Source organism: Squalius cephalus (assembly GCF_949319135.1).
Source record: "Squalius cephalus genome assembly, chromosome: 12".
Classification (NCBI taxonomy): Eukaryota; Metazoa; Chordata; class Actinopteri; order Cypriniformes; family Leuciscidae; genus Squalius; species Squalius cephalus.
The window spans coordinates 29,024,057-29,038,847 of NC_137133.1; the positions used below are offsets into that span (position 1 = coordinate 29,024,057).

Here is a 14,791-nt window from a genome sequence, read left to right on the forward strand (position 1 = left end):
CCAAACGTATAATCAGCTTACTGTAGTGAGTAAAAGGGGAGCAAATCCGAAGTGGATGCGCAGATCACGCCATCATCATCTCTCACATGCTGCTGAAGCCGGTAGTGAAAGGAAACGTGGTCCCAAATCAGCAAATTCATCTTAAATTACAGCGTTTTATTTGCGTTATTATCAAGTGGACTTTCCGAAAACGGCATCCTTGTCTCTTTGTGTCACGCACTTAACGTTACCGCCCCAGGAAACGTTCAGTCAGAGAATTACACATCTAGTCAGATTTGATATGAATTAGAATTTAAGTGACTGGGTTAATTTAGCCGAAATGGTGGCAGGTGAGTTTCTTCCAGAGCAGCATGTTCTGCCTGACAGCACACCTGACGGCATTGTCACGGAAGCAAATACAGACGACGACAGCGGCTACAAGGAGCTTTCCAATGGATCGGTCCATATAATATTGGATCCAAAGGTGCTGGAACAGGAGCTTCCACCACCGGATGAAAAAGAGGCGATGCTTCCAGCCGAGCACAATAACGATGCGCTCGAGACGAGACTCTGCTGGAGGCGGTTCTCCGTTCTCGCCGTGTTCAGCCTCTATTCGCTAGTCAACGCCTTTCAGTGGATCCAGTACAGCATCATTACGAACATCTTCATGGAGTATTATGAAGTATCAAGCATTATGATTGACTGGCTCTCCGTGGTCTATATGGTCGCTTATGTGCCTTTAATCTTCCCCGCGACGTGGCTGTTGGATAAGAAGGGGCTGAGGATGACTGCGTTGTTAGGGGCCGGGTTGAATGCTCTGGGTGCGTGGGTAAAGTGCGCCAGTGTGGGGCCCAATCTGTTCTGGGTCACCATGACCGCACAGATCATATGCTCTGTGGCACAGGTGTTCATCCTCGGTCTCCCCTCCAGAATCGCGTCGGTTTGGTTCGGCCCGAAAGAAGTTTCCACGGCCTGTGCCACAGCGGTGTTGGGCAACCAGGTGTGCATTGTAAATTATGTCATTAGAGATACATCTAGTTAAATATTACCCGACATTGATAGGACATAGTACGAATGTCACTTGCCTTGGTATTTAAAAGTACGAATAGGTGCAGTCAGGACAGCTTCATTAAATGATTTCACCTTATGTTGTAGCATTTACCAAAAACGCCATGGTTACAAAAGTTTCCATTAAAATAACTGCTGGAAAATTCAGTTTTAGATGTGATTTGGAATGTCTAAAATGATCATAAGTAGCTCTAAATAGGTCTTTCACGCATTCCTCAAGTTAAAGTTGGTCCCCAGATATTTGGAAGAATGTTGGTAACCAAACAGTTTCGTTTCCCATTGACTTTAACTGTTGTTATTATTATTTTGGCGGGAGCTATGGTAACCATTGTGTTAGGGTACTTGGTATTTAAATACACAGTGATATAAACACTAATTTAAAGTGAGGCCATACATATTTAACATTTGTGTATTTATTATTGTTTAAGGGTGTAGTGTTTTATTATTGTTTAATGTGCTTATTTTTGGCGACTTAATGGTCTTCTTATTTCCATTCAGCTTGGTGTAGCCATAGGTTTCCTGCTCCCACCTGTACTGGTTCCCAACACTGCAGACGACAAAGATCTCATGGGCCACAACATCAGCATAATGTTCTATGGAACAGCTGGAGTTTCAACTCTGCTCTTCCTTCTAACAGTATTTGGTAAGAATCTGTATACATTTAACATTCTTAGAACTTTTTAAGATAAAGGAGATAAAGAAATAAGCATGGAGATAAAAATAATAATAATACAACTGATGCATGTAGTCTAAAGAAATAATGGAAAATATTATTCTCTCTCATTCATTCTTCTGCATGCTATGCTTTTGCCATTATGGTTAACAATACACAATCAACTAGTTGACTTGGAGCAACTTGCAAATTATCTTTGCATTGATGTGTCATCCGTCATCAGAATATGGAAAAGGGCTGTTTTATAAACATGGGCGAGAGAGTTGTATGCAACAATGATTCATATTTTAAAGAGTATCAAAATGAATCCCTGTATGTTAATCCCTCACGACATGTTTAGTAATCCGATTATCAGAAGTACATGTTCATGTGTGTCTCATTCTCACTTGCTTTCTCAGTCATTAAGGATAGACCTCCACTCCCACCCAGCAAAGCCCAAGCTGTTCTCTCCACTGGTCCAGCTGAAGACTATTCATACAAACGATCAATCATCAACCTTTTTAGGAGCAAGCCCTTCATTCTGCTCCTCATCAGCTATGGTGAGAATTATTCAATACAAAAATTGAAAATTCTGTCATAATTTAAGGCCATTCACACCAAGAACGGTAACTATAAAGATAACTATATTAACTATATGATAACCACACCACATCATTCTGTTTATTCTTAGCACACGCTCCAGTTATGTGGTCTGACACATTAAATGCTTGAGGTGGCAGGATGGATTCTGATTGGCTGTCAGTGTTTTTATCATTTATAAGCTGGAAAAAGTATTCCTTTATATTTAAAACAATTTTTCGAACTATAAACTTATCCTTATAGTTATTGTCCTTGGTGTGAATAAGCCTTAACTCACACGTATGTTGTTTTAAACCTGTATGACTTACTTTCATGGAATACAAAAGCAAAATTTGATTTTTCTTAAAAATATGATGTATTTCATTAAATACTTTTTTATTTATTGTTTATTTTTTAAATGATCATTTTTGGGTTCACTGTTCCTTTAATCGAAGCTTAGTATTTTCCAAGTGCTTTCAATAGAGCACCATACACCAATCATTATGAGATGATTTCTGTTATTTTATTTTGTGTATGGCTTATTAAATTAATACTGTAATTATACAGTATCATCAACCTTCTCTAATGCTACCTAAAATTTCAGTTTTATTATATAGAAAGTTCTGCACTTCAGCAAATATTGTCAACTTTTTTTTAAGCATCATTTTCAAAATATCTGATCATGTTTTTAGGCATCATGACCGGATCATTCTACTCTGTATCTACACTTCTCAATCAAATGATAATTACTTACTACCCGGTAAGTGACCTTTGATAAACTCTGTATTTACCGCTTTAGCATGACTATGCCATGTGCATGTTTGTAGGGGTCTTTCTGGGTCCGTCTCAGGCGCACCACGGTACTCTTTTCCGGGAATGGGTTGCTGGTCACCGATTTATTGTCCAGTTCATTAGCTGCTTTTCATGCATGCCTGCTACTCATGACAGAGCCCAAATGAAAAGACAAGCTCTTCTGTGTACATCCCCAAGTTTGATCTGTCCGAATGTTCTGCAGGCTTTCCCACAAGGCTTCAGTTTAGAGACCGCACACACCATGTGATATTTCTTACTGTGATATTCACTTCCTTATCTGGTCCTGAGATCTTTTAAAAACAGTTGTCACTGACAAATTAATGAAAGTTGAGCCAGGGGCACACTGTACGATTTATAATAGTCCTTTACCATGTTTGCTTGTCATACTGTACAAACATGATCCCCGCAGTAAACCATGTCACACTGTGCGACAGTCAGGAGTTGTTAAAAAGGGATGCATGAAGGAAAAAAGAAGATGTGCAGTATGGATTCACAAAAAGTTGTCTCAGACGTCCAAATGGTGGTCAAAATCGTACAGTGTGCACCCAGCTTTAGTCAAAAGTGTTGCAGTAGATGAGGCCCAAAATACATTCTGGGCCCAGTTGCAACAAACCTCTTGAGCTAAGAATATAATTAGTTATAATTATAAATAAATTAGTGTTGTCACAATACTGAAATGTCTAATATCGATATGATAACGTAAAAAAATAATTTTGTGCTGCTGGTTAACAAACTGGAGGCCTATTGAACTTGGTTTTGTGAGCTCTTTATACCAAAATCCTGAGATCAAATCTCACTGGAGGACAGTATCACTTGTATGTTTAAATGTGATAGAAATGTTAAAATCACCTTTAAACCTTCTAAAATTGTTTTTTTTTTTTTAGGGTGAAGAGCTTAACACAGGCAGAATCGGCTTGACTTTGGTGGTGGCTGGAATGTTCGGCTCAATACTGTGTGGAGTCTGGTTGGATCGTACTAAATCCTATAAGTATGTATATCTGCTAAACCAGTGGAATTTTCCAGATTTTCATTATTAGCAGCTGCTAATCCATAAATTGTTTTGACTATGTTGAGTATATTTATTTTCTTTCTAATTTTTTATTTAAGGTGCCGCCACATTAGCAAAATTTTCACCAAAAAAGTCAATTTTCTGTTGTCAACAGTGTAGCGATATATGAATTACAGCTCACACAGAAGTCACTTACAAGCCAAGCAGCTTTCTGTTGGTCATTACACTGAATATACCGGACCAACTTGAACCCATTGCGAAATCTGCCTGGGGAAAACTTTTGTCCCCACACAAAAAAATTTGAGACAAGCAGCTTGTCAAAGGTTTTTAATTTTTCCTTTCACCCTTTAGATTGACAACATTGATCGTCTACGTGCTGTCCTTTATTGGAATGGTGGTGTTCACATTCACGCTGAACGCTGGATATCTGCTCGTTATCTTCTTCACTGCTGGGGCTCTAGGGTAAGCCTGCCATTAAAGTTCAACTTATTGTGCCCGTCACTTCTGAAATTAGTATCTTGATTCACAAGTCCAGACAGATCACTATTCCTTTATTCTCTCTCCCAAGCATAGATTGTATATCTTATTTTTAGTGGTCAATCGATAAAAAAATGAACTAATTAATCACATTTTTGTCAAATCAAACATGAGTTTTTAATAATTTGAATAGTTTTTTTAATATTTCGGGTCTCCTATTGTTGTTTGATACATGTTTGTACATGCTGTACATTATCTTCTCCCATTAAAATTGTTCTCTACCAGCCAGGTACATTTGACTCATGTTACTACTATTCTTTTCAAAAGGTTTTTTATGACTGGTTACCTTCCCATTGGCTTTGAATTCGGTGTCGAAATCACATACCCTGAGTCCGAGGGCACGTCATCTGGTCTTCTGAATGCGTTTGCACAGGTATGTGTGGTCTGCTCATTCAACTTGTTTCATTTTTGTAATAAGCATGTTTGTATTACTCACTGTTCGGTTTATATCACGGTTTTAGGGTCATGGTTTCGGTATGGTTCGGTTTGTGCTATGTTCAGGGATAAAAGGAATACTGTCAAATAAAAACAAATAATCAAACTACAAGCAACAGCACAAGTAAATACAATAGAGCAAAGATACAAGGATGATTTCCTTGTCTTTTGTTGTACACTGATACTGAAAAAATGCATTGTCTTTCTCAACTGTTAACATTAACTTAAGTCTTGAGATATAACCTACTATGTTTGCTAGAATACTCGACAAGACGGGCATGTTGACATACATTTTGTGTGAATTTGTCCGTTCAAATGCAAGACTTTCAAGGCTTTCCGTGTGTGTGCTTCGGATGAGCACAAATCTTCTCACAGCGTGTGCGCAAGTTTTCTTTCATCTCTTCTTGCGCACGTCATATTCGAGCATACGGCACTCGCATTGAACAAAGTTTAGTGGACGCCAAACTGTGTATCCATCGACAGTCAGTAACATACATTAGCCTAACTCTGTTTGTCTGTTTTATTTATTTTCAACAAACCATATTATAGATGTGTATGCGTCGTCAGATTTTAGATAAACGTGGTGCAAGTGGGTGCCGAACCCTTGGTGGAGAACAGTACTTTATATTTTTTTTACCGAGAACCATTACTCCCCTAATTTCCATACACGCCCTGGTAACCACTTTCAGTTTGAACAGCCTGGTGAAAGAAATACACATCCACATTTAATTTGACAAGCTTAATCCTTCCTAATTTACTCTGTTTATCTCCATCATGTTGAAGAACAGGTTTAGATGATTCTTAAAGGAGACATATCATGCTTTTAAATCGTTCCTTTTTACATATAAATCATACATTTGTAGTCTATATAAAGCGGAACTGCAATGCTTGGGTCTGAATTCCTCATTATTATAGCTCCACAGGCCCCTTTTCTACCCCTTTTCTGATGTGCATCTGAGAGCAACTCGTTTTGGTGCGGTCTCTTTAAATACAATTGAGACACTTCATACCCCGCCCCCTCTCCAGGTTGCAGAGGTGACACTCGGTTCAACTCCACCCCGTTCGGCCATTTTTGTAGTTTGATAGCAGAGATACGATTATCTAGCGGCACAGAAACTTTTTATTCACACTAGGGATGGGCGATATGGCCTAAAAAATTTATCACGATAATTTCAGGTATTTATTGCGATAACGATACACATGACGATAAATTATTTTCTTCTGTAAAATATCAGATTGTTATGTTTAAGTTGTGTTGTGTTTTGTTTAATTCCATTTTTTTTTCTCTTTATTTTTTTCAATTTCTTTATTTAAATTTCGTTTTTATTTATTTAAATTTCGTTTTTATTTATTTAAATCTACCCTTTACTGTGTCAGTAATTTGTTAGTCAGAAAAATATTAGACTACCTTTTTAAAAGTATTGCTTAAGTTAACAGACCTGTGTGTGTGTGTGTGTGTGTGTGTGTGTGTGTTTTATATCACTAGTGCAGTGTCCGTGCAGTGTCCGTTCTCGGAGCATATAAGCCCTGCTCGCGTGAGGTGAACAGACACACTCGGTCTCTCTCGTGCACTTTCGCTCGCGCGCGCAGACACACTCGGTTTCTCTCGCGCACTGTCGCTCGCTCGCGCAGTTCGTTTCGCTTTTGTCCAGTCCGGCGCCTCATATGCCGCTTCCCGCTTTCTGATTTTCTGTAACCAAACCAGTTCCAAATTGTGGAGGTAGCTCCTCGCTTAACAACAAGCTTCTCCTCAGCCTCACGTCCGCCTTCCGCCATGCTTCACTCCGCACGTGAACAGTGAATCGGGCACGCACAAAACTACGTCATCAACTAGACTTATCGTTATTATCGCGAGGAGACAAATTTTTATCGTGGGGAGAATTTTCAGCGGTATATCGCAAACGATAAGATATCGCCCATCCCTAATTCACACGTTATTAACAAAATGTCAACAACGGAAGACTTGTCCAGCCAGCCTTACATGTTCGAGCCAGAGTCGGAGCCGGAGCGAGATGAAAATAAAGACGACGAACCTACAGAACAACGTCTTCATATGGATGTATCGCAATGGTGTGTTACTGTATTTACACATGAAACTTTGGTCTTCCGACCTTTTACCACCGTGTCGATTTATTTTGATTAATATGTGCGAGGGAGAGAGAGAGCAAGACAGTGTCTAGTTTGGAGACGGTGTCTTGTTTACATTTTCGCCTGGCTCCGAAGAGAGAGAGAGAGAGTGTGCGCGCGACCGGGTCTCTCTCTCTCTCTCTCTCTCTCTCTCTCTCTGCTCGTTCTTTCAGTTAAACATGCGCCCTGTCACAAGCGCGGCAGTTCATCTACATTAGACGGTGTAATGAAGCGTGTGGGTTACTGCATCCAACAACCGAACATTTTAACTTACCCTCTCGTAACTTCTGCATCTTTTAGCTTGGACTACAAAATTACAGCGAGAAATAAAAATGGCGGATTGCTCGAAGTGTTGGGCTGGAAGTCAATGTCCTTATTTGGCAGTTCCGCTGCAAATACTGTGACGTAATAGTTCACAAAACGTCATAGATAACAGAAAAATCGGAACAGGTTGAAAAATAAGGCCAAAACAGAATATAAAGATATCAACGAAGCACCTGAAGAGAATAATTTCAACTTTTCTGTACTTCTAAACACTCCAAATATACAACAAAATGCATTTAAGGGCTAAAAAAGTGGATTTAGCATGATATGTCCCCTTTAAATGAGTCATTGGTAATTAAGTATTTCTGTCTCATACTCTATCTTTAATTTTTAGGTGTTCGGCATCATATTTACTCTCATACAAGGGAAGCTGACCACAGAATACGGCCCACTCAGCGGAAACATTTTCTTGTGTGCTTGGATCGTCCTTGGCATTGTTCTAACAGGTTACTGTTCTTATTTACAGGCCTTTCCTATTATTGATCAGTGTTATATGTGAACAGCATTAAGAAACTTTTGTGTTGTTCCTACAGCTCTGATTAAATCAGACCTCAAAAGAAACGACGTCAATGTGGGCAATACAAACAAAGGACAAGCAGTAAGTCTCATTTTTATGCTATTCATCACATTTGCAAAATAAATATGCCAAACAGAGATGCTCAACCATTCAAATCTTGATACAATTAGTATCAAGTAGATCAAAGTAAAATTTTAGGATCAAAAAGATGTTTGCCTGAGAATACAGACCAAACTATGCTATAATCAAAGTGAATATTCATTGGTACTGTCAAGGTTGAGGTGAGGGATGAGTCGAGGACTCAAGAATGCAGAATTTTATGGTCTTTTATTTAATAAAAAACAATCGGCAGCAGAACTTGACTTGACTTGACCAACAACAAGGCACAGAAACACACGAGAGGAAACATTCTGGCACAAGACATTCTGGAACAGGACGATCTGGATCAGGACGATCTGACACAAGACTGCAAACACAATCCGAATAAATAGGGATCAAACAAGGCAGATAATGAAAGAGAACAGGTTGGGCAAATGAACCAATAAAAAGATAACAGGAAGGGTGGGGTTACACAATAGACATGAAAGCACATGGCACAAAGAACCAGACAAGCAAGCTGTGCGAAAACCCGAGAAAGCACATGGCTGATGTAAACACGAACCTCGTGCTACACAGAAAACAACACCACACACAGACAGAAGTGCGTATACACAAGATAAAGAACAGAATACAAGCACACGGAGCATGAATGTCCGAACCCCCAACCGAAACTAAACTAGACCGAAGCGCTGGGATCCGAACACAACGCTCCGCACACAAAACTATTTATGTGGACAAAAGACAGGACAAGACAATAGCAGTGTCAGAGTTCTGTCACCTGTGGCAGATTTTTTCCTAAACCTAACTATCTGGGTCTCGTCTACAAATCGACGTCCCCATTCAATAATAGCACCTAACTAACTTGTTCCCCTAAACTAGCTTCCTTCCTAAACTAGCTTCCTGCGCAGGAATAATCGACGAACAGACCTGCAAATGTCCTTTAAATGCTTTAATCATGGCCAGGAGATCTTCCCGAGCAGTTCTCAGGGAATCTCTCCCAAGAAGCAAGGCCGGAGGATCTCAGAGAAATTCCATTGAGAATCCCACCGTAAAACACAGATACAACAGTTTTAATAGAATCGAGAAAACAAATAAGACTAACATGTCACCTTCAATATGATTGGTTCAATTGGTTCAAAAGCCCCAACCTTTTTTCCTCTGTCACTAGTGGCACAAGCAAACTCTGATTTTGTGATTACTTATCACAAGGTTTGAGAACTAGTCATCTGTCTAGTTTCACTTCCCCTTTCTGTTATTTACACACACACACACACACACACACACACACACACACACACACACACAAAGTCACAAGTTTTCCCCAAAGACTTTGGAAACATTTAAAAGCATATGAATGTCGTTCCGGCAAGAAAAACAAATGTTAGTTGATTAATTAAAGTTGATTAATTAAAATCCATCACACACCAAAGCCAAGAACAAACAGACCGAAGTGACAAAACCAGGTACAGAGAGTTCAAGGATTTTGCCTGACATGTTTGAAAGTAAAATGTAATGTCAAGAAGTGTTATTTTACCTTTTATGTTTGTTCTCTGTTTTTCAATGTACACTACCATTCAAAAGTTTGGGCTCAATAAGATTTTTTGGTTGCACTTTATTTGACAGTACGTGCACTTGCGTGTACTTAACTAATAAATTACTGGGGAATGTAAGGTAACTACATAGGTTAAGGTTAGGTTTAGGGGTAGATTACTAGTTTTAGGGGTTAGTACCTAGTTATTACACAGTTATTGTAATTACTATAAAAAGTATATAGTATGTACATGTAAAATAAAGCAATAACAACAAAAAAAAGGGTCCCACTTTATATTAAGTGGCTTTAAGTACTATGTACTTACATCGAAAAATAAGTACAATGTACTTATTGTGTTCAGGTTGTATTGTTAAACACTAGTGCTGCTATTGAGGTGTGATACGGGTAAGGTTAGGACAAGTGTGGTGGTATGGGTGGGTTTAAGGGTGGGTTAAGGTGCCAGGGCAGGGTCAACAGTGTAATTACAAATGTAATTGCATAAATTAATTACAGCTGTAATTACATGCAGGTATTTTCAAAATATAAGTACATCGTAAAAACATGCATGTACACAATAAAGGAGAACTCCGGTCAATTTTAACATTGAGCTCATTTTTTTGTATATTTGGAGTGCTGTCAATACAGAGAACAACGACAAAAATCGGTGTTGCCTACACCGTGTTATCCTCTTTTTAAAATTTGCACCCTGTTGACTTCAATGGGGCAAGTCTTAAACCTGCTTTTAGACTCTTTAGCCTCAAAGTCCACAGTAGTCGATTGTCGAGTTCATGAGCATAGGTTATCACGCGCGTGAACTCGACAATCGACTACTGTGGACTTCGACCGAAAACAGGAAGTAAATACAGGTATGAGCGCTGGCTGAATTATTATCATTTTTATTCATATCTTTCACATCTACTGCAGTCAGATTCACCGTGTTCACTCTGAAGGAATCACTCACATGGCTGGGCACTTGTAATGACACATCAAGGATGTTAAGAGGCTAAAAGCAGGTTTAAAACTTGCCCCATTGAAGTCAACAGGGTGCAAATTTTAAAAAGAGGATAACACGGTGTAGGCAACACCGATTTTTGTCGTTGTTCTCTGTACTGACAGCACTCCAAATTTACAAAAAAATGAGCTCAATGTTAAAATTGACCGGAGTTCTCCTTTAAGTCCATTGTATCAAATGATTAATTCCTACTTAAAGCCACTTAGAATACTTTTATTCAGCAATGGTGCATTCATTTATAATGTTACAAAAGATTTCTGTTTCAAGTAAATGCTGTTCTATTGAACTTTTTATTTATCAAATAATCCTGTAAAAATGAATCAGGTTTACCACAAAAATGATAAGCAGCACATTTGATAATAATAAGAAATGTTTCTTGAGCACCAAATCAGCATATTAGAATGATTTCTGAAGGATCATGTGACACTGAAGACTGGAGTAATGATTGTAAAATATATTACTATGGTAAATAATTATTTTATTTAGTTTTACTGTATTTTTGATCATATGAATGCAGCCTTGCTCAGCATAAGAGACTTCTTTCAAAAACATTAAAAAAATCTTGCAGATCTCAAACCTTTGATTGGTAGTGCATTTAGCCTTCGATATCCTGGTGTTCAAGATAACCATTTGATCAATGAATTGCCGTCTTAAGGGACATGAAAAAGATTTCCATGTCTTAATGAGATTTTAATTAGAACACGTGTTTCTCTCCCCTGAAGGTTCCCACTGAGCTGCCTTCTGATAAAGCGTCCAGTGATGCCAAGCTGGAGTCCTCTAGCTCACCTCGCGAGACTTCAATATAAGTCTTAAACGTTTCCAACAGCACATCGAAAATCCCAAGAGATTACAGACTCTCCTGAGATGACTTGAAATCTCCTTATTTTGATGTAATGTAATGATGTTAATCATGTTATAGCACCATTTTCAGTGGAAACGGACATATGTTCACAAATATGCTGTAAATGAATTTCTCTGAATCTAGGCTAATTGTATATACAATCTGTCTCTTAATTATTTGAGTTATTTATTGTTTCAAGAATTGTGGACCAAATATTAGGATTTTAACATGGCTTGTAAGGCCCAAATGCACAATCATGTTGGTGTGACTGGAACAGCATATGTTTGTTTGCTTCGTCTCAAAGGACCTGTCTGACTGTTCGCTGCTAGGACGTTTCTAAAGTCTACGTGTACATGTAATAATTCCACAAAAAACATCAATTCCCATCTTATTTATTCAGGACGATGAAGTGTTCTTTGAACTAAAAAGACATTGTATGCAAAATTGTAGTGTATCCTGTATGTGAGTGCTTTAGCAAAATCGCCTACCATTATGAAACTGTGACATCTTTTCAAGTGCGTATGCTGTCATTGCACGATAAAATCAAATATGTGTAAATGCAACTTTTTTTGACCTGTAACACATACATATACTAGGAGAAGGCTTGTTTAGTCTTTTCCAGAAAGCACAAATGAACCTTTCAGCATTTGTACCACGTTAAGAATGGAATGTGATATATTTATAAGAGTGAGGTTTAATGAATATGTCATTCCTCAAAAGTGTGGAAGAAAGAGCACTATTATTTTAATGGTTTATATGTCTAGGTTTACTTGCTTTTAACTAATTTGCTTTTTTACTTTTGATGCATATTTATTGGAAAGATGGCCTTTTCCGGATTGTTTTCGTATTTATACATTTCTGGTTTGAATTTCTACTGTTTCTACTTGGTATACTTGTTGGATAATGAAGGCAGCTGTGCAGACTGGGGTTTCACACGATTGTGAAATGATGTGATATTAAAATGATGCTAGGAAATTCACTAAAGTAAAAAACTCATTTGCAATACACTCTGAGCTTTAAAGGACTGGAAGGGACTCATGTTTCCATCACTGCTGTTTTCAAATAAAAAGGAAATTGCAAAAATTAATATATGCAGTTTGTTTGTTATTGCAAATATGTTATATAAAACATGGGTTTTCAGTCTTTGATGCAACAGACGCACAAATATGATCATTCTCTAGCAAATTTTTAAAAGGCATCTATATAATTTCTTCTACAAAGACCCACTTTATATTGTGGATTTATTTATATAAATGTCTACTATATGATTCTGAAAATTCCTATTCAAATTTTCCTACTAATTATCGTAATGTACTGTTAGATTAATAATTTATTTATTTTAATCTGTTGATTGTTTAATTTAATCTTGTTTTTATCTATTTTTTTTTTACACTGTTTTTCTTCACGGATCTCTTAGCGCTCCCTTGCTAGGCTACTATTATAAGATTTCTTGAAGCACGTTTTAGAAAGCAACTTTTTCAGAATTCAGATATTACTAAGTCGAACATACAGATTGTGGTTTTCAATTAATAATATGTTTAAAAAGTAAATCAAAATAGATAAACTTGAAATTATCTACATATCAAAGTTTGAGTTGAGTCTTTAAGCACGTGCGGGTTGAATGAAATGCAGACCTTTAATTTGAGAAATTTTGAGTTTAGAATTCTAGCGCCCTCTAGTGACCATACAGGATATTTCTCGTTCATCAATGCGTTTTAACCTTAAAGGAATAGTTCACTTCAAAATGAAAATTCTGTCATCATTTACTCACCCTCAAGTTGTTTCAAACCTGTATGAATTACTTTTTTTTTCTGCTGAACTCAAAAGAATGTATTTTGAAGATTGTTGTTAGCCAAACAGTTGATGGGCCACATTGACTTCCATAGTATGGGGAAAAAAAAAAAATATATACTATGGAAGTGTGCTTTCCTTGATTAACAGCATGGAGACACAAAATCATTTGGCAAGTTTAGAACCAGTATGTAGACGTTTTACTACAACAGCTATATAGTATGGTTCTTTTTAACTTCATCACATTGAGAGGAGAGCAGAAGCTAAAATAAAATAAAATGATATGGTAGGGATATCTTCTGCACAATTTCTAATTTTACCTAAAGAAGACAAAAATGACAACAGGATTTAGAAATATACAAAATATCTGGTAATACTTAGTAAATTATGCATAATTACATGACACTAACCCTAAACCAAATCCTAATCCTACCTTAACCCTATAATAAGTACATGTTGTTAATTATTATTACTCAGTACTTAAACATATAATTACACTGTAAGAATGACACCTTAAAATAAAGTGTAACCAAATATCTTTTCTATCAGTATATTTTAATGTATAAAATTATTAAAACCGATGCAATTAGCACATATGTAAAACTGTCTTTATACTGCTCATCGGAAGACAACCGGAATAAAATATTGTATGTTCTTATGAAATAGTAATTAATTATAAATGAACTCCCTTAAAAATGTTTTGGACACTATTGGGATCTCTTCTTTATTGATATAGCTGCCACACTATGAGTCAGAGTTATTAGTCAACTAAAACTAAAACCAAAACCTTAAAAACACATTGTCATTAGTCTACTTGAAATAAAATAATATAATTTAAAAAAAATTTTTTATTTCAGCCAAGGAAACATTTCTTATTTTCATTTAACTTCATATGGCCTACTAAAATAACTAAAAAATCTGAAATAAAAATTAGGACTAATAAAAAACTATATCAGTTTTTTTTTTTAAACACAACAAAATTACTAAAACTTTAACTAAAACTAAAATGAGAACGGAAAATATGAAAATCTAAATGAAAATATATTAAAAACGATAACAGTGCTTTTTATTGTCGTGTTGAGGGCAGTTTGTTAACATACAGAATGAAAAGTGCAATAATTATTTCATTTGACGCAAAAATAGCATCAGTTAAAGGCTTAGTACCCTTAATATAAATGTTTTATGTTTGAAAATGTTATAATAGGCTATATTTTTAATGGTTTGACCTTTTTCCAGTCGATGGGTTTGACACACACTATCACTTTAAATGCACATTTTAAAAGCTCACAAAAACCCCCTGCTGGAAACACAACGAAGGTTCACGCCTATTTCCGCCATTGTGGCCAATCACAGGCTGATCTGTTTCCCTTATATAGAATTGAACCCGCCTCGCTTTGTTGCTTCATCCAATAAAAAAGCCGCCAGAACTTGATTGGCTGTTGTTTATGGTGATACAATAACAGTATCAAAAAACGCT

At 37.0% G+C, this 14,791-nt stretch overlaps 1 protein-coding gene across 1 annotated transcript; it reads left to right on the forward strand.

Annotated features, from left to right (window-relative positions):
- Positions 1-19: 19 nt before the first annotated feature.
- Positions 20-12,608, forward strand: flvcr1 (FLVCR choline and heme transporter 1). Its single transcript, XM_079888663.1, has 10 exons — positions 20-979; positions 1,546-1,690; positions 2,119-2,259; positions 2,971-3,038; positions 3,976-4,079; positions 4,452-4,562; positions 4,905-5,010; positions 7,858-7,969; positions 8,057-8,121; positions 11,405-12,608. The coding sequence occupies exons 1-10, from the start codon at positions 320-322 to the stop codon at positions 11,486-11,488; spliced, it is 1,596 nt and encodes a 531-aa protein (XP_079744789.1). The 5' UTR covers positions 20-319; the 3' UTR covers positions 11,489-12,608.
- Positions 12,609-14,791: the final 2,183 nt, after the last annotated feature.